Source organism: Peromyscus californicus, unplaced genomic scaffold (assembly GCF_007827085.1).
Source record: "Peromyscus californicus insignis strain IS unplaced genomic scaffold, ASM782708v3 Scaffold_14__1_contigs__length_90479793_seg_2, whole genome shotgun sequence".
NCBI lineage: Eukaryota > Metazoa > Chordata > Mammalia > Rodentia > Cricetidae > Peromyscus > Peromyscus californicus.
The window spans coordinates 42,865,366-42,886,966 of record NW_026294436.1 but is presented as its reverse complement, the minus strand read 5'-3'; the positions used below and the strand labels follow the sequence as shown (position 1 = coordinate 42,886,966).

Genomic DNA, 21,601 nt, shown 5'->3' with positions numbered 1-21,601 from the left:
ATTGCCCTCCAAAGGGAGTGGCACTATTAGGAGATCTGGTCTTGTTGGCTGAAGTGTGTCACTGTGAGGGTGAACTTTGAGGTTTCCTATGCTCAAGCTATACCCAATGAGACAGACTAATTCCTGTTGACTGTACAAGATGTAGGACTCTCAGCTACCTCTCCAGCACCATGTCTGTCTGCATGCCCCCATGTCCCACCATGATGATAATGGACTGAACATCTGAACTGTAAGCCACCCCAACTAAATGTTTTCCTTTATAAAAGTTGCTGTGGCCATGGTGTCTCTTCACAGCAATAGGTGTCTAACTAAGACACCCTCAAAGTTGAGTTTCATGAGATTTGGGAAAACCAACTTTCATTTAAGAATAAAATTAGCTCCTGTGAAAATGAAGTTTAGAGAAATGGTTGTCTTTAGAGAAGCAGAAGTACATAAAGATCCAGGGAGGTGAGATTATGCCGCACACAGCGACACATGGCAGAGCCTTGTGGAAGTACCTTGCAAACCCACAGCAGGCATGTGACCAATTCCCACAGCATCCTTTCCCCTCAGCCCTCCTTCTGTCATTTTCTAAATTTCAAATTGTCTCTTTAGATGTTCATCTTTATTTTATTTTATACTTATATTCTTTTTTTCCAAAACTAGTGTGAAGACAATTTTTGCATATGTGTGTATGTGTGGTATATGTGTATACGGTGTTTGTATTCACATGTGTGTGAACACACATGTAGGGGGTACACATTCAGTGTATGTCATGAGAATGGAAGCCCCAGGTCATCATGTGTCTATCTCAGTCTCTCTCCACTTCATACATTGAGGTAGGGTCTCCCATTGAACCTGGAGCATTAGCTGTCACTGGTCTCTGCCCCCTGGCACTAGGATGACAGGTGGGCCACCACAGACAGATGCCTGGTTTCTACGGTTCTAGGGATCTGAACCTTAACCCTGGAAAGGCTTTGCCCACTGAGCCATCCTTCTTGACCCAAAGATGGCTGTTTTGAAATGCTCTAAGGTGGTTACCAGAGAGCAAAACCTCTTGCCACACTTCCTGGCACAGAACCAAATTAGTGCACAAAAGGACCCCCCAAGCACCCCTGTTGTATCATGTGCTGGATAATATTCTATCAGACCCCCCTCCTTTCTGACAATTATCACTCACGTATTAGAAGAAAGAGTATAGCTGCTTCCCCTTCTACAAGGAAGTCATGTCTTGATAAACCCTCTACAAGTTGGACATCTCACAAGCTGGAAGTTCATTTACTACCTCTGCCCTACACATCATCCTAGCCTGGCATCAGGACAAGAGAGTCTGCCTGGGAGCCTCAGCAGCCACTGTGCAGCATGGGGCAAGGGTATTGTAACATAGCGTGCGTTGCTGGCATGTGAGAATATCAAAAGTTAAAAATTCAAAGTGAGGTATCTATTGAATGTCTATTGCTTTGACAGCTAATGCTCCAGGTTCAGTGAGAGACCCGCCTCAATACATTAAGAGAGAGACGGAGGAAGACATCTGACATTGACCTTCTCAATGTCTTCCATACTCACAACATACACTCCATGTGCACCCCCCATGTGTGCCCACTCACATGTAAATACAAACACATAAACCACACACATATACACATATACAAAAAATTATCTTCACAAGCATTTTGAAAAAGAATATAAGTATATGGTGGGGAAATCGCAAATCAAACCATTGTAAGTCAAGGAGTGTCTGCAGAATGTGCAGCACCTAATGAAAGTGTAGGTCTCCCCCAACATGCCAGCGTGGAGACAGAGCAGCAGCTCCCACCCACTGAGCCCAGTACTCCACACAACACACACTGCTCTCTCCTCTGAATCTATCAAATGACTTAGAAGTAGTAGTAACACATCTTTTTTAAAAACTGTTTTATTGCAGCAAAACATGCCTAACATTTACCATTTCAGCCATTTTTAAAACAATTAAGAGTGCATACTTCAGTAGTTCATAAGAGTGATCATTACTACCACGCATTTCCAAAGTTTTTTTTTCATTTTCCTAACCTGAAACTCCACATGCCTTAAGTAACTCCCTATCTCCCCCTGAAAGAGGTGTCAAGTTTACCAGAATCTATTCCAAGGGGGCCCCTGATGACCACCTACTTTACATCTTGTTGAATTCGACAGTTCCAATGTATGCATATTTATACAATACATATGCAATATAATACATTACATATATGTCATATATCATATGTATATATAAATATACTAGCATGCATATTTATACATTCACCTGTCAAGGGGCATTTGGGTTGTTTCCAGGGCAACATATTCTTAATATAATCCCACAATTTAAGACTCTAGTTAAATTGAATGGTAGAAGTCAATAGGGGACTCAGACAGGGTCCCTATCTCTCAAGGAGCTTGTAACTTGTATGGGAAAGAGAGAAAGTGGAAAGAACCAACATTCACTAATGGATCACCATCACTAGGTGCTTTACCCAATTACCTCATGTACTGCCCACAGCCACTTTGAAAGATAGATATTGTAACAGTCACTTTACAGCAGTGTTTCTCAACCTTCCTAATCTGAGACCCTTTAAAGACTGCTTTAATGCAGTTCTTCATGTTGTGGTTACTCCCCACCATAAAATTATTTTCATTGCTACTTCATAACTGTAAATTTATTGCTGTTATGAATTGTAATGTAAATATCTGATATTCAGGATATCTGATATGTGACCCCTATGAAAGGGTCATTCAACCCCCAAGGGGTCACAACCCACAGGTTGGGAACTATTGATTTATAGCGAGAAAAGGAAAATGCCAATCACTTGAGTCACCACACCACAGCAGGGAGGTTGGGATTCAAACCCACATCTTAGATTCAGAATCCTGTGTTCCTTCCACTACACGTGTGTCCCAATGACTCAAGGCGAATGTGGCAAATCCTGGGGGAGGAATCAGAAAGGCAGCAGCAGCAGAAGAGAGCCACACATTCCTGAGAACGAAGGCAGATGCAAAATGCCAGGCCTGTAGATCAGAAAGGCCGCAGAGGTGGAGGAGAGGAAACCACAGGAACAGAGCACAGGGAGGGGATCGGCAGAGGCACGCTTAGGGACTGGGGGATTGTGGAGATAATGCTGCAAAGAGCGGGAAGGAACAGTCACAGGGCAGTGTCTGCTCAAGGGTCCAAGCTCCACAGTGCAGAAATGCCAAGACACTGAGACACAATCAGAGCTGATTCAGGGAGACACCATGGCAATAATGTGTAATATGGATGAAGGGAACGGGAGAGTTTAATCATAGGAAAATCCAGGTAGACGATCACTGGAAATAACAGATGGGACATAATCAGAATAGAAAAGGAGGTGTGGAGGCATGGGGGACAACTCGGGGGTGGGGGGACAAGAGACTTGGCAGTTGAAACACTTTGATTTTGGTGAGCATACATCTTGGTTTGCCTGAGACATGTTCTCCTCACAGAATTACTAATTGTACCTTTTGCTCCCAGAAAGAGCAGAGTTTGGGCAAGAACCTCTATGATCACACTGATTATGAGCAACAAGAAAGCAGAACCAAAGGGAACTGACACCAAGATGTGACACCTGGTTCTGTAAAGAAGACAGAGTCATTTAAAATGCAGGAGGGAGATCAGATTCGGGAGTCTGCTGCCCGGGTGAGGATTCACTTAAGGGAGAGGAGCACCTTGCCCGTGGATTTGCGCTGCATCACATGATGGAAGGCATCGTTGATCTAAAAGGAATCCAAAATGGAATGTGGTCAGATTTACACAGATGCATATTTCAGCAAATATCTGTCAGATGGCCAATTATTAAAATATTACTATTGAAATAATCTACATCTCTATGGACTTTATATAACTATGCAACCCTAAGTCATCCAAATGCAAAGTAATACAATAATGTGTAAGAATAACTGATTCACAGAATTTCTCCCCATCTAAGCTTGTGATTTTCAATGTTATCAGATAAATAAGTGCCAGCAGGCAGAAAGTCCTTATTCTACTGGAAGAATTTTATACCAGCTTTTGAAAGAACAATACCCATGAAAGAAGAATCAATACTTTAATTTTTTAAAAACAGTTGTCCATTTTATTAAAATTAACCAGTTCCTCTACAACTAAAGTTACAACATATCACAAATCCTTTTTCAGAAATCCAAGGTTATAAGGCAAACTATAAGGCAGCCATAGTAATGAAAGCAATGTGATATTGATAGAAATATAGACCAATAGAATGGAATAAAGGCCCCAAAATAGAACCACAGTCAACTGATCTTAACAGGAGTAAAAGCAGCTCAGTGGAACAAGCAGGGAAAACTGGAGACCCACATTAAAAACAAAAGTTGATATAGGCATTCACAAAAATTACCCCAAACTAGTTCATAAATCTAAATGTAAAATACAAAACTATAAAACTTCCAGGAGACAGCACTGAAAACATGACTTCACTTCGGGTTTCACGATGAATTTGGGATACAGCACCAAGAGCACCATCCATGAGGGATGATTAGTAAATAAACTTCATTAAAATCAAGAACATGGAGGCTGGCAAGGTGACCCAACAGGTAGGATGCTTACTATGCAGCCTGGTGATGCTGGTTTGATCCCCAGAACCCACACAAAGTAGAAGGAGAGAAGCGACTCCACCAAGTTGTCCTCTGACCTCCACATGTGCACTGTGATACATGCACCCACACACGTGATAATAATAACTGTCAGTTAAAATATCTGGGACTAAGGAGATAGTTCAGTCCGTAAAGCATGTGAACCTGAATTAGACCTCCTGAACCCACATAAAGAATCTCATGTGTTCCCGTGACCCCACCTAGGGAGGCAGAGACAGGAAGATCCCCAGAGCTCACTGGCAGTAGTCTGGCCACATCAGTGAGCTCCAGGTTCAATGAAAGACTGTCTCAAAAGCCAAGGTATGGGGTTGGGGATTTAGCTCAGCGGTAGAGCACTTGCCTAGCAAGTGCAGGGCCCTGGGTTTGGTCCTCAGCTCTGAAAAAAAAAAAAAAAGACAAAAAGCCAAGGTAGAGAGTGATACAAGAAGTCACCTGGCATTCACTTCTTATCTCCACATACATGAACATACATGTACATGCACCAACATATATATATATATATATATATATATATATATGCACATACACACAAAAAAAGAAAGTTAAAAAAGAAGAGAAGGAGGAGGTATTATATAAGAAAAGGGGGAGGGGTCGAGATCATGACAGGGAAACCCACAGAGACAGCTGACCTGAGCTTGTGGGAGCTCATGGACTCTAGACATGGGACTAACCTCGGCTCTCTGCATGTGGGTGACAGTTGTGTAGCTTGGTCTGTTTGTGGGGCCCCTAGCAGTGGGTCCAGGATCTGGTCCCTGGCACTTGGGCTGGCTTTTTGGAACCTACTCCCTATGGTGGGATGCCTCACTCAGCCTTGATGCAGGGGGTAGGAGCTTCGTCCTGCCTCAACTTGGTATGCCATGCTTTGTTGACTCCCATGGGAGGCCTTACCCTTTCTGAGGAGTGGATGGGGGGATAGAAAGGAGGTGGAGGAGGAAATAGGAGGAGAGAAGGGAGGGGGAACTGTGGTTGGTATGTAACATTAATAAAAATAAATAAAATAAAATAAAAAATTTTTATTTAAAAAAGTCTTCTCTAAAGAATACATTGTTAAATGCATAAAAAGACAAGGCATATATAGCCTTGGAGAAAATCATTGTGAAACACGTACCTAACAAAATGATTGCTAGATGATAGATGGATGGATGGGCGGATGGACAGATGGACAGACAGACAGATAGAGATATATTAGAGAGAAAGAATGCTTATTACTCAGTAATAAGGAAACACCCAACTAAAAAAATGAGCTGAAGATCTAAACAGACATCTTACCAAAGAAGCACCCAGGTATCAAATGAGCACACAAGAGGACACTCAGTAGACAGAGGTAAAAACGATAATGAGACACACTATTATGACGGCTAAGAACCATGACACTAATACCAACAGCGGTGAGAAAGCAGAGCAGCGGATCCCTCACTCGCTCTTGGTGGGCACACAAGGTGGAGCAGACACTGTGGAAGGCAGTGTGGCAGTTTCCCACAACCTAAACATGCACTTGCCATACAACCCAGCAACCACATTCCTGAATCTTCACTCACATAAACTGAAAACTGTGTCAGGATGAAAGCATACACATGACCATTCATAACAACCTCGTTCACTGGGAAAACCTAAGAGCAAGTGTCTTCAGTAGGCAGTTGGATAAGCAAACTGGTACATTAGTGCAATGAAGTATCATTTGGTGACAAGAAAAAATGAACAAAGATGGGTGTGGTGGTGTACATCTTTAATCTCAGCACTCGGGAGACAGAGGCAGGGGAATCTCTGAGTTCAAGGTCAGGCTGATCTGTGGAATGAGTTCCAAGACAACCAGGGCAACATAGATTTTAAAAAAGATCCTGTCTCAAATAGGAAAAAGAAAAGAAAATAGAAAAAAATGAACTATCAAGTCACAGAAAGTCATGGAAGAACCTTAAGTGAATTCTGTTAATGAAACACAAACAGCCTGAAGACGATGCCGACCACATGACATTCTGAAAAGGCCAAAATTACTGAAACACCAGAAAGAGCAGTGGCTGCCAGAGATATGGCATAAGGGGCTGTATGACGATGTGGAGCCGGGGGGATTGTTTAGGGAAGCTATTCTGTAGGCTATGTAATAGTGATTACATAATAATCAAACATTTAGCAAAACCCACAGAGCTGTACCACACAGAGAGTAAGACTTAATGTGCACTCCCCACCATGATTAACACTCTTCATGTGCAGGTGTTGGCTCGAGAAAATATGTCTCTGAGAAAGGGCTTTGAGAGTTTAGAGCCTCACCCTGCTTACAGTTTACTCTTTCCTTTGTTTTGGCTATTAAAGATGTGATCTATTTCATGATGGGAAAATGTACAGGGACAGCCAGCCAAACTATTGGAAACTCATTAACTGTGAACCAATAGCTGTAGAGAGTCCCCATGGGACTGGACTAGGTCCTCTGGATAGGCGAGACAGTTGTTTAGCTTGAACTGTTTAGGGGGCCTGCAGGCAGTGGAATCGGGATCCATCCCTAGTGCATGAGTGGGCTTTTTGGAGCCCAGTGCCTGTGGTGGGACACCTTGTGCAGCCTTGGTGCAGCAGGGGAGGGGCTTGGACCTGCCTCAGCTGAATGTACTGGGCTCTGATGACTCCCCATGGGAGACTTTGCCTTGGAGGAGGTGGGAATTGAGGTGAGTTGGGGAGGAAGGCTGGGGGTGAGAGGAGGGAGGAGAGGGGGATCTGTGGTTGGTATGTAAAATGAATAGAAAATTTCTTCATAATAAAAATAAAAAAAGATGTGATCTCTTAGCTTCCTGTTCCAGCCATCTGCTACTATGCCTCCCCGTCATTATGGACTCTCCCACTGGAACCATAAGCTAAAATAAACTCTTTCTACCATAAGTCCCTTTCAATCATGGTATTTTATCACAGCAACATAATGGTAACTAATACACTAGGTGACTTACAACACATCAAAGTTGAGAAGCACAGATCACACAAAGAACTATATGCATTAAAAAGAGACAGACAGGGCCCCAAACAGAAAACTCAAAAAGGACAAAATACAATTCAAAGAACTAGAGTACCTTCTAAATATAGAGAGAAAGTGGGGGTTTGCATGTGTGTTTGTTTGTAAAGTGTTTCTTCTCGGGGGAGGGAACACAGAGTTGAGGTGTGAATGGGGCCTTCATTGTATGTGTTAAGCAAAAACATCACTGAGTTACATCCCTAACCCAGTCAGGAAGAAAATACACAGAAAGGCTTAAATTCATTAAAGTCAGGAAATTCACATTAAAATAATAAGATAATTCTTTTTTTTTCTTTCTTTTTTTTGTTTTTTTTTTTGTTTTTTTTTCGAGACAGGGTTTCTCTGTGTAGTTTTGGTGCCTGTGCTGGATCTTGCTCTATAGACCAGGCTGGCCTCGAACTCATAGAGAGCCGCCCGGCTCTGCCTCCCGAGTGCTGGGATTAAAAGCGTGCACCACCACTGCCCAGCTAAAATAATAAGGTAATTCTATATGCCTTATTAGGGTAAATATCAGAAAGCTAGACACTGCTACACAGCAAAAAACTGACAGATAAACAAGAACTCTCACACATTGCTGGTAGGGACAAAAACCTGTTGGGTCATTCTACAGAGTGACTAGCAACCAGAATGAGTGTGTATGTTACCATAACCCAACAGTCCTGCTCCTAGCAAAACAGTCCCCCCAAAACAGCTGTAAAAGTCCCTAAGTTTAGACCTATGAGGCTGTTTATTATCATAACTTATTGCGGTGTCATGAAATCAGCCTCGAGGTTTACGTGAGTGTATTTGCAAACCGTGGTGGGTGCATGCCACGTACCACTGCCCAGTTCTGGGCAGCAATGGAGTCAGTACAGAAACGGCAGCCCCCGGTCTTCAGACTGCATGGTGCCTGAAGGGAAGAAGCGGCTCCAGATCAGGACCACTCCAGACCACACCACCAGTGATGCAACTTAAAGATGACCTACAACAGGATGAAAAGTAAATGAATACATTTAATGAATTAAAAAAAGATGACACACGAGTGTGTCTGTGTGCTTTACAAGGAAATATAAACCCACAACAAGCACCAAACATGCTGCAGAGGTGTGCTTGGAAGGAAGGAAAGAGTGAGGACAGACAGTGGGGGATGAAGAGTCAGCAGCATAAAAAAAGGCGAAGACAAGTCCACAGATACAACAGCAGAAGGTTGGCCTTGCACAGGCCAACAACGAAGACATGCTTTGAAAAGAGATTGCTGGTTAACCACCCCTTTCCATTTGAGATTCTCCCACAGAAAGCACACGGAAAATAAATAGCTAAAAATAAGTAGAGAAATCAATCAATCATGCCACTCTCTGTGCAGCGTGAAATCTGTTTTCAAAAACATCTGCATTGCGGGGCTTTGCGCCTTAGGAGACCTTTCCACGGTGCAAACAGACTCTCTGGGAGGAGGTGGAGGAAGTCTAAGACAGATGTTAGGAACACTCATCCCCATTGCTATCTCCAGGTGACTCACCACTGCATGGCTCTCCCTGTCAGGTAGGAGCTGCTCATTCCCCAAGATCTGTCATAGCCTCACAATAGAAAGTAGCTGAGAAAATAAATATTATTTAAGAGAGTGGTGCTTCATCACTAGGCATCCTAGGGAAAGGAAGACTCCTCTGCAGATGAATGTTAACAGAAAAAAAGAAGCTGTGGCGTTGTGCCAAGTCTCGTTTTTAACCATTTTGCATATAAACCCTTTGTAAAAATGAATCCCATATTTACCTGGCTTGCTAAAGAGATAAGACTATGTGGAAAGCCTAATCTTATTTATCTGATTGTATTTCAGATGTCCCATCAGCTTTCCGGGCCCCGGTGCCACTTCTGTTATGATTGTAATTGTTTCTAAGAGTAACTCAACCTTGCCTGCTTATACCCGGTGGTGTCCATCCAGGCCTGGGAAACAGGGAATCAGTGGAGTCTGGGGCCCAAATAAAGTGAGGACAGTAAAATTCTGAGTGAGAGCCTCTGAGGCAAAACACAAAACTTCAAAGTCATCCTTTGAGAGCTGCTACAGAGGCTGGGGACACTGCCCTGCATCCTACAGGCTGTTACAGACAGGGAGTCACAAAGCACTGAAGCCCAGACACAAGCTGTACCCAGAACATTGGTTCTCTGCCTTGAGGGGGACGAAGCCGTAATTAAATGTGTCTGGTGAGACACACAACCTGGAATTTGAGGGAGCAAAAGATAATACTTTTGTTTTAAGGTGAAGGTTCTGCTTTTGGAATTTTTAATTAGCTCATCAAGTAGGAATAATCAGAGTACTTAGAGTCCCCAAATATATCATGCTGATTCATGCCTCCCATTAGAACTTGGCTCTTCCCCTATCAGCACCCTCCTGAGGTTTTTCCAACTGAAAAATAAACTCAAGGGCAGAACTAAGTCCTACATATTTATGGACTGTCATACAGAAAGTTCTCAGGGAATGATGAATAAAACAAACCCATGAATAAACGAGTGAATGTACCTGAGACTGAGTGGGCTTTCCTATTAAAAAGTGAAATGTTTTGGCTAATGACATTGCTGAATTACATTCACCATGTCCTTATTCTGATACAAAGTGATCTGAATCTTTTTTTAAGTCAACCAATGATGGAGGAACAGCTCAGTGGAAGGGTGCTTTTCCTAGCATGTGAGAAGTCCCTGGTCCAAGTCCCGTGGTATAACACACACAAAAAAAAGTTAATCATTGCATTTCCTCGGAAAAGAGATGCAGAGATGCAGACAGCATATAAACTCATGAAAGGATACTCAAGGTCTCTGCTCATTAGGGGAATATAAGTTATACTCGCAAACAGGTAATTTTATACATCTACTAAAGTGGCTAAAATTAAACAACTGACAATATTAAGTGCCGACAGATACAAAACAACTCCAACTCTCAGGCATTAGTGGTAGGGAATGTAAAATGGCTCAGCCACTCTGGAAAACAGGTAAGAGTTGGTTTAAAAGTTAAAAATAGTATTATAAAATAGGTAGAAGCAAAATTACAAAATGTTAAAGCAGACAGTTCAACTTCCAACCCATATATCTACTGTGGTTTCTGGTTCAGAATGCCCTGCTCATAGGAAACCTATTTGCCATGGGCTTTTACAGGAATGGTATAAGGTGGCGTTTGTTCAAACTCATGGGATGTAGAGACTGAGGCAGAATTGTTTCTGAATAACGGAGACAAAGTGAAGAGCTTCTGGGGTGGTCAAGCCTGCCCTTTTCTTACAGGCATCAACAGCCACTCCTTTTAAGATTATGCATAGGTCTCTTTTAAACTATAGAAGCAACTAAAATCAAATTCTGGCCCTACATCATTCTTGCTTAATAACATTACCATAGGAGATGAGGGGAAACAATAAAGCCAGTATCTGTATAATTTTTTAATGTTAAATATACACTTAGCATATATCCTAGAAATCTCAATCCTAAAATAAATAAAGCCATATTTCTACAAAAAAAATGAACATTAATATTAGTCAAACCTGAAAACGATCATGTGTCTATTAATTGGCAACTGAATAAATAAGCTGTTACCATAGCTTGTTTATATCCATTATCCATCCAATGAAACACCACTCAACCTCTTTATAATAAAGTTTCCATATAAAAAGAGAAAATGTCAGGTGGTGGTGGTGCATGCCTTTAATCCCAGCACTTGGGAGGCAGAGGCAGGTGGATTTCAGTGAGTTTGAGGCCAGTCTGGTCTACAGAGCAAGTTCCAGGACAGCCAGGACTACACAGAGAAACCCTTGAAAAACCAAAAAAATAAAAAGAGAAAACAATACCACTTCACAATAAAATGGAATGAACTACTGATGCATTCAGCAGCCTTTATGAACTTCTGAAGAAACATGCAAAGTTAGAGTCAGGCATGGTTGTGCATGCCTTTAATTCCAGCACTCAGAAGGCAGAGGCAGGAGGATTTCTGTGAGTTCAAGACAGCCTGGTCTACAAAGCAAGTTCCAGGACAGCCAGGACTCTGTTACACAGAGAAACCCTGTCCTGAAAAAACAAAAGAAAAAAGAAAAAGAAATATGCAAAGTTAAAGAATCCAAAATCATGGGGCCTAGAGAGATGGCTCAGCAGTTAAGAGTACTGGCTGCTCTTCCAGATGGCGTGGGTTCAATTCCCAGAACCCACCCATGGCACCCCACAACCATCTGTAACTCTAGTCACAAGGGATCTGATACCTTCTTTTAGCCTCTGTGGGCACTAGACATGCATGCGATGCACAGACTTATGTGCAGTTAAAACACCCATACACATAAAACATAAATAAATTTAAAAGTAAAAGTAAATACATAAATCAACAAAAAATAATAATAAATCATGCTATTCTACAAAAGCCCAAATTATAGGGAGAAAAAACAGATTAGTGATCGCTAGGGGCTATGGAGTAGAAAAGGAGGCTGGATTACAAAGGGGCACAAGGAAACCTTCTAAGATGATGGAACTAGACTATATCTTGATTGTGGTGGGGTGGTGACATAACTGCATTTGTTCATCAAACTCAGAGAGCTGTCTGGGCACAGCGACATGCTCCTATAATCCCAGCTGCTAGGGAAACTGTGGCAGGAGTGTCTCTTCAAACAAAGAGTTCAAGGTCAAACATAGCCTGGACTCCTTAGAAATAAAGCCCAGTTAGAGACACTCATCTCCATCACAACACCATCCCCTCAAGACTCAGAGATCTAGGGGCTGGAGAGATGGCTCAGAGGTTAAGAGCACTCTTCCAGAGGTCCTGAGTTCAATTCCCAGCAGCTACATGGTGGCTCACGACCATCTATAATGAGATCTGATGAAAAAAAAAGAAAATCAGAGATCAATGGAGAAGAGGGGCAGGAAGAAAGACTGTACGAGCTAGAGGTGGTAACTTCAAGGAAGCAGTGTTCTCCAGACACAACAGGGTGGATGCACATCACATATGAACTCACAGAAATGGTGACAGCATGCAGAAGACTTGCACAAGCATTAAGCCAAACACAATCTCAGAATGGGGGAGGGAAGGTGGCCATGAAGTCCCTCGCCTCGCTGAGAAGCTATTGGCATTTTATTGCTACTGGGAGAGGAAAGTCAGTTGTCTTCAATGGAGTGGCACCTGGTATATTGACCGCACTACAAGACAAGCCCCACTTTCAAGACTAGTCAGCCAATACAAACTGCACTTAATGGGTTCTAAGGGGTCAGGGGGTAGAGAATATGAATGAATATGATGGTGGGTGGGTATGAGGGTGGGGGAAGATCTGGGAGGAGCTGGAAAAGGGGGGGTGAATATAATCAAAATATATTTATGAAATTCTCAAAGAATAAATAACACTATTAGAAAAAACAGAAGATGCTCTTTTTTTGTGGCACCTTCTGGGCAGTTAACCATGTCAAGATGAAGCTGAACATCCCTTTCCCAGCCTCCATCAGAAACTCATTGAAATGGACAATGAACACAAACTTCATACTTTCTGTGAGAAGCACGGCCACAGAAGTAGCTGCTGATGCTCTGGGTGAAGAGTGGAAGGTGGTTATGTGTCTAAAACAGCAAGAGGAATGGCAAACCAGGTTTTCCCATAGGGCAAGGTGTCTTGATCCCTGGCAGAGCGCACCTGCTGGTGCGTGAGGGGCATTCCTGTTACAGACCAAGGAAAACTGGAGGAAGGAAGCGCAAGTCTGTTCAGGGGCTCATCGCAGGTGCCAAGCTGAGTGTTCTCAGCTTGGTTATTGTAAGAAGGGAAAAGAAAGATATCCTGGACGGACAGAAGACACTACTGTGCCTCGGAGGTTGGGGCCAAAAAGAGCCTGCAGAATGCAAAAGCTTTTTTTTAATCACTCCAAAGAAGATGATGTCCGCCAATATGTTGTCAGAAAGCCCTGAAACAAAGAAGGTGAGAAGCCCGGAATCAAAGCCCCCGAGATTTAGCATCCTGTTACTCCACGTGTCCTGCAGCACAAGCGCTTTGAAGAAACACCACACTAAGAAAAATGAGGAGGAGGCTGCAGAATGTGCTAAACTTTTGGCCAAGAGAATGAAAGAAACCAAAGAAAAATGCCAGGAACAGATTGCCAAGAGACGTAGGCTGTCCGTGCTGAGAACTTCTACTTATAAGTCTGAGTCCAGTCAAAAATAAGTCTGTAAGGATAACAAACAAATGATCAGACCTTGAAACCACACACACACACACACACACACACACACACACACACACACACGCACACACGCACGCACGCATGCACGCACTCTAATGTTTCCGTTGAGGATTGCAATTCCAGAGCAACAAGGGTAAAGAGAAAGGAACTTGAATCAAAGGAGAATGGAAACAGCATAGTGGTGTGTTAAAGATCCTCAACTAGTTGTAGCTTCTGAGGTACACAGAGCACCTGCTCATAAGGGACCTCTCTGAAGAAGCCATGTAAAACAGTCAGTGGGATGAAAATAAAGCAGTTTACCCCCTGGCTTCCATTCCTCAAAGCTTGCCCAACACAGTACATTCTCTGTGTCTCACTGCATCACCCAGCCCTCATGCTGCTGCTGGGAAAAGAGGCTTCTGTGAGTCCATTAGCTCAAGCCTCTGCTCCACAGCTGCACACTCCAGGCTGAGGAGCCCCCTGGAGGCCTTGGCGCTAAGATCTGCCTCCCTCCAGGGAACAAGAGACTGTCAGTGGAGTAGTGAGATGCATCCTAGGAATAGCCATCAAAGTTGTATGCCTGAAGACCCACAGGAAGAGCATCCCTAGAGAAGTGTGATCAACAGCCAAATGGCCACGGGTCTGAAGTAGCAGTGGGAGGGTGGTGTATTAGAGGTGGGCATACCATAGATGAGAATCTCCACCAACTGGGTCTCGATCAATGGAATCAGTACTAATAGCGTTTAAAGTTTTGTTGTAAAAACTATTCCACCTGTTCAGAGGAACCTTGAAGCAAGCAATTTCTAGTCATTAATTCTATTCATGTGCTCTCACTCCCTAGATTCTATTCCCCAAAACCCATTCCACTGCCAGCCCCTCCTACCTCATTACAAACCCCTCTGCTAGGCCTTGTCCCCATCCCCAGTGGACTTCTGCTGCTCAGGTGCAGGCCACATCAGTCAGAAGAACAGGTGAGTGACAAGCCTGCCAGCTGAACTGCTCCACTCCTTAGATTCTGTTCCCAAAGACCCACTCCACAGCCCAGGCCCTGTCCCCAACCCCAGTGGACTTCCATCTGCTGCTGTGCAGACCACGCCAGTCAGAATAGGTGCAGGTCACATCAGTCAGAAGAAGAGAGACCCCCCTGATGCACCAAAGGCCAAGCTAGCCTCCAGAGACCAGCCCCCAACTCAGACAGACACTCCCTACTAGATCAGAAAACATGATATGGCCAGAAACCCAGGCCACAAAGACTAAAAGAACAAAGAGGAAACAGAAGCCAAGGAACAAAACACCCATACAACAAAGACAAACTCAGAAATCAGCACCTAAACTTACAATCATCCCAAACCCCAGAGTAAGAATGCAATCAACAACAGCAGAGCCCAGTTATCCTACAACAGCAAGACCTGAATATTCCAATGCAGCTGAAACACAAGAAAATGACCTTACAAACTTTATGAAGATGATAGAGGTCCTTAAGAGGAAATGAAAAAAATCCCTTAAGGAAAAGACAAACAAAAAATTGGAGGAAATCAATAAATCCCTTAAAGAATGCCAAGAAAGCCAAGAAAAAACAAGCAAACAGGTGAACAAAACAATTCAAGAAGCTAGGCGGTAGTGGCCTTTAATCCCAGCACTCAGGAGGCAGAGGCAGGTGGATCTCTGTGAGTTTGAGGCCAGCTTGGTCTACAAAGTGAGTTCCAGGACAGCCAGGACTGTTACACAGAGAAACCCTGTCTCAAAAAAAAACAAACAAAATTATTCAAGATCTGAAAATTGAAATAGAAGCAATTAAAAAAATACACAAACCAAAGGAATTCTGGAAATGGAAAATCTGGGTAAGTGAACAGGAACTACAGATGTAAGCAAAACCAACAGAATACAAGAGATGGAAGAGAGAATCACAGGCTTTGAAGATACAACAGAAGAAACAGATTCATCGGTCAAAGAAAATGTTAAGTCTAAAAAAACTCCTGACATAAAATATTCAGGAAATCTGGAACACTATGAAAAGACCAAACCTAAAAAAATAAGAATAGGAGAAGAATCCCAGCTCAAAAACCCAGAAAATAAATTTAACAAAATCATAGAAGAAATTTTTCCTAACCCAAAGGAGGATATGCCTATAAAGGTACAAGAAGCATACAGAACACCAAATAGATTGGACCAGAAAAGAAAGTCCCCAAACCACATAATAATCAAAACACTAAACATATAGAACAAAGAAAGAATATTAAAAACTGCAAGAGAAAAAGGCCAAGCAGCATATAAAGATAACCTATTAGAATTACACCTGACTTCTCAATAGAGACTCTAAAAGCCAGAAGAGCCTGTCTTATAGACTCTAAGAGACCACGGATGCTAGCCCAGACTACTATACCCAGCAAAACTTTCAATCACCATAGATGGAGAAAACAAGATATTTTATGAAAAAGTCAAATTTAAACAATATCTATCCACAAATCAAACCCTACAAAAGGTACTAGAAGGAAACCTCCAGCCCAAGGAAGTGAACTCATACCAACAAAACCCAAAGAAGGGAAACATACACACACACACACACACACACACACACACACACACACACTCACACAACCAACAATAACAACAAAATAACAGGAATTAACAATCATTGGTCATTAATAGCTCTCAATATCAATGGACTCAATTCCCCAGTAAAAAGACACAAGCTAACAGAACAGTTAAAAAAAAAAAAAAAAAAAAAAAACAGGATCCATCCTTCTGCACCATACAAGAAACACACCTCAACATCAAAGACAGACATTAGCTCAGAGTAAATGGTTGGAAAAAGATTTTCCAAGCAAATGGACCTAAGAAGCAACATGGTATAGCTATTCTAATATCTAACAAAAGAGACTTCAAACAAAATTTAATCAAAAGAGATGGAGAAGGACACTTCATACTCATCGAAGGAAAAATCCACCAATGTGACATTTCAATTCTTAATATCTATGCTCCAAATACAATGGCACTCACATTTGTAAAAGAAACATTATTAAAGCTTAAGTCATGCCAGATGGTGGTGGCACACGCCTTTAATCCCAGCACTCGGGAGGCAGAGCCAGGTGGATCTCTGTGAATTTGAAGCTAGCCTGGGCTACAGGGTGAGTTCCAGGAAAGGCGCAAAGCTACACAGAGAAACCCTGTCTTGAAAAACAAAAACAAAAAAAAAAAAAAAAAAGAAAAGAAAAAAAGAAACATTGCTAAAGCTTAAGTCATACATCCTACCTCACACATTAATAGCAGGAGACTTCAACACCCCACTCTCACCAATGAACAGGTCATCCAGACAAAAATTAAACAGAGAAATAATGGAGCTAACAGACATTGTGAATCAAGTGGGCCTAACAGATATCTACAGAACATTTTACCCAAACACAAAAAATTATACCTTCTTCTCAGCACTTCACAGAACTTTCTCTAAAACTGACCACATACTCAGTCACAAAGCAGGTCTCAACAGATACAAGAAAATTAAAATTCTATTTATGTGGTGACCTCACCTGACCTTTAGATAAGGAACAATTTCAGACCTGTGAGATTTGAGTGCTGTGTTGAGGTCAGGATGTGTGCAACCAGCCTCATAAAGAAAACAGACTGCATATCTCAGCAACACTATTTTCTAAGCAGATCATGGGCCAATATGTAATCCACCCAGCACAGCACAGATATCAACCTACAGTAAGCAGTTACATTCCAGTTTAAATTCAAAACCTGAAGACTATGGTTCTAATCTTGCCTTCTGAGATGCCAATGCAAAAGTTTTCCTTCATAGGGACAGGAAAAGCTCAATTCTGCATTTTATAATAATGCATTTGAAAGTTACTAAATTCATTATGTTTTGCATGTGCATTATCTGATTTAATTCTCACAACCAGCATAGCAGACAGAATGTATTACTCTCCCATTGTAAATGATGACAGAGAAAAAAAAAAGATGTATAATTTACTCATAGCCAGCATCTGAACTCTGGGGTTCTGACCTCAGTACGTCATTTAACAGATACATGAGGGACAATACCTCTAATTCATAGCTAGAGAGGTACAGATAGCACTCAGCCCCTGCCTTCTCAGAGTCTGTGCTTTGTGGCAAAGATGGGCATTGAACAAGTAATTACAAGTAAATGAAAAAACAGAGAGCCACTGAAGTGCAGGTTCCAGTCTACTAAAAGAACAACAGTACAAAGTTTATTGTCTTATTAATATGGACTATCATGGTCAAATCTGTAAAAGCACCGATCATTCTAACACCGCATAGATTTTATAAATTCAGGGATTATTTTCTAATCCCAACAGGTTTTGACAAATAATTAACATTTAAATCAAATAAAGTTCAATTAAAATCAATTATATAGTCACTCTTATTTTGAAATGAACAAAATGTAAAAATTGTCATTGCTTAAGTAAATACAAGAGTCCTGATCATTTTAATTACAAGATGGTTATTTCATGTAAATATTTCTATGATAGACAGATAAGTCTCACACTATAGAATACAGAATGTTCTGGCTGTGGTAGCCAGAACCACAACACTTTAATCCCAGCACTTGGGAAGCAGAAGTAGGCAGATTTCTCTGAGTTGGAAGCCAGCCTGTTATACATGCGAGTTCCAGGCCAGCCAGAGCTACACAGTGAGGCCCTGTCTTTTTTAAAACAGAATACAGTATGTGCAAAGTCATTTCTCAGTTCATTTAGAGATAGTCTGACGTGGCCATAAGCAGAGACATTCTGGTGTCTGATCAGCTATGTCTGTACATCAGCTCTCACACAACACATTGCTGGGCAGTTTTCTTGGCTCCTAAGTCCAAGTTCTTTACCAGTAAAAGGTGATTAAACAGTGGGCAGACCACAAAGAGTCTCTCGGAAGATTAAATGAATGAATGCACGCAAAGTGCTTAGCCTCTGGAATCTCGAAGTTGTCTGCCTGGTTGTAGACACAGAAAGAGGAGAAACAGCAAATGTGTGGTGTGTGGATGGACTTGATGTTAGGGAGCCAGAATCAGAAGGCCACTAGAGAGCGCCTAAGTCAGCAGAGGGGGCAGATCCAAGCAGTCTCAGGAAAGGCCCTTCCTGGGAGGCAGAACTGCAAATGGAAGCTGACAGCCAGTAATTAGAGCTAATTCGTGTTTGGGAGGAAAGAACAGCAATGTGGACAATTAAAGCGATTTTTCCCCATGCCTCAGCAACACCGAAAACACATCTCTGGAGGGAGGAGACCTTCACCTACCACTTGTTTGCCCTCCCGCAGCGTGATCAGTCTCTTCCTCTACCAACAGGTACAGCCTCTGGGTGACAGAAAGCCACAACCGGAAAGGGACACTGATGTTACCGAAACCGGTGGTTTTCAAGTCTTTAAGCCACAAAAGCCTTTTCTTAAACGGAAAGCATGAATGGAGACGTGGAAGCATGCCGCTACTTACACTTCTGAGGAAATGTGGTCCCAGAGGCCAGCAGCTGTGGTCTCTACTTCCCACCCACATCCCCACCACAGGTCCTAAAGCATCATCTGAGAGCCACAGATAATGACCTTCTCCTCCATTCTACAGCAGAAACTGAAGGTCAGGAAGCAGGAGGACTCCTGTGTACTCCAGGGGAAGCAGGCTAAGCTAGAACTGAATACAACCAGTTTTCTAACGGCCAGTCAGATCCTCGACCAACAGTTTGCCAGTTTCTTGACTCACACACCGAAAAGGAAGAGGACACAAACCGCTTCAAGAGAATGTGCCTCCTCACAAGAACAAAACACAAATGGGAGGCTGGTAATCCATGCAGTGGGGCACTGAGGGCCTAAACCCTGCTAATCCACATTTGAACAGGACATGACCTTCACCACTGACTAGAGCTACCAAACAAGGTTGTGTTTTTTTTTAAACATTAAAACAAATTAAGGCCAAAAAAAAAAAGTCCTGGAAGAAAGGCAGGCATCACAGGAAATGCCTAGCAGACTCACATTCACAGCCAGGCTGCATATGAATGCACGCAGTTCTGCTGGGGAGGAAGCTTGAGCCCCATTAATGAGACTGTGGGGGAATGAAAACAGAAAGGGAACACCTGACAGAATTTACTGCAGTGACTAATGCATTGGTTAGCGTCTCCTGATGCCCAGCATGATTTATGTTCTGGTCACAGCACCCAGCTCAGATCGTCCGGTTATACTTTGAGGCATCTATATTTGAAAACCAAAGGTCAGGTCAAGTGCTTCCTCTTTGGAACTCTATGTTGCACGGTTCAAGGTTCAAATCAACACATGTAAATTATTGTCTAAAGTACTGTAACTTTCCTCCATTTGAGACACCAGTGATAGACAGTGACAGCCCTCAAACCTCAGCATAGTCCTGCATCTATGTGGACAGCTAAGGAGACTGGCAAGAATCTGGACACACTGAAGCCCATGACACTCCACTACCTAGTATGGACATCCCAGCACTCAGGATAGCATTTTGACCTTTCCAGTCCATAAAAGGAGGGTTTATAGTACTCAGAGGTAAGGTTGCCGGATCTGACACAGATTATTTCCCTGCCTTATCTGTCCCGCATTCCTTACATGTTGTCTCACCTTCTCCAGTTCGAACACAGCGCCGGTGTGCGGGTGGATGAGCCCTTGCTGGCAGTACTGCAGGGCTGAGGACATGCTCTTGGAAAACAGTGCAAAGTCCTGGTGTTGGTAGCGACCCCAGTACAGGCCCATGGCAGAGATGTTCTTCAGGAGCAGCAGATTGCTGGGCAGAGAGGCGATGTTTCCTCCAGCGAATCCCAACACCACAATCCTGCCTTCCCATGCCAGGCTGAGGGAAAGCAGGAAGGGAGGAAGGTAATAAGAAGCAATGGACGGGCTGGGAAGATGGCTCAGTCAGTAAAGTGCTTGTAGCGCAAGCATGAGGACCTGAGTTCTGATCCCCAGCAGTCACACAAAAATCAAGGCTTGGTGGTGTACCCATAATCCCAGCACTGGGGGTCCCTGGGCAGCCAGACTAACTGAGATGGTAACCTCGGGGTTCAGTGGGAGACCCTGTCTCGAAAAATCAGGTGGAGAGCAATAGAAGAAGAGACCCAACATCATCAACCTCTGGCCTCCACACAAGCATACATGGGCAAGCACACCACCTCTAACATGTGTACATAGACACACATACAACACAGAGAGAGAGAGAGAGAGAGAGAGAGAGAGAGAGAGAGAGAGAGAGAGAGAGAGAGAGAGAGCGAGCAATGAACATGTATACCCATCAAGATGGCTACCATAAAAAAAGAAAATTATTAGTAGTAAGGATGTGGAAAAATTGAGATCCTCATGTCCCATAGGTGGGATTTATTTCAAAATGGTGGGGGGATCTACTATGAGAAATAGTATGAAGTTCCCTCACAAATATAAAAACACACTCAGTAACTCTATTCCTGGTATAGTTAAAAGACCTGAAAGCAGACCACTGAGAGTTCTCTGTGCACACCTGTGTCTATGACAGCATCATTCCCAAATAGCTAAGGGATAGAAACAAGCCAAGCATCCTCACCAGATGAAAGGATAAACACAAACATCCACGCGCACACATGGAATGGTATCCCACCTCTGCAAGGAAGGAAATCCTGTCACATGCTGGGACACTGTGCTTTAGAATCGAGGCTGTCCCTTGTTGTGTAATAATCTTTTTGTACACTGTGAATATGCGTCAGTCACTCTGATTGATTAAATAAAAAAGCTGAACGGCCAATAGCTAGGCAGGATTTTTCAGGGCAGAGAGAATGCTGGGAAGAAGAAGGGCGGAGTCACCAGCCAAAAAATGAGAGAGCAAGACACACACACAGGACAGGTAAATGCCACAAGTCAAGCAGCAACACGTAG

General features: G+C 42.8%; 1 protein-coding gene across 7 annotated transcripts in view; it reads right to left on the bottom strand.

Moving 5' to 3' along the window:
* The window catches only part of LOC128109843 (quinone oxidoreductase-like protein 2), a 46,502-nt gene that overhangs the window by 10,450 nt on the left and 14,451 nt on the right, over positions 1-21,601 (bottom strand). For 2 of the 7 annotated variants that reach the window (XM_052737319.1, XM_052737317.1), the window contains exon 9: positions 1,885-3,723. Coding sequence is in view for 5 of the 7 variants with exons in the window: in XM_052737317.1 (XP_052593277.1) it covers positions 3,699-3,723 (25 nt within the window). In the remaining 2 variants the exon portion in view is untranslated. Of the gene's footprint in view, positions 1-1,884; positions 3,724-7,942; positions 8,571-17,970; positions 18,861-20,320; positions 20,550-21,601 lie in introns of those variants that run through there. The other 5 variants (XM_052737313.1, XM_052737314.1, XM_052737315.1 and 2 more) reach the window with 5 other exon arrangements.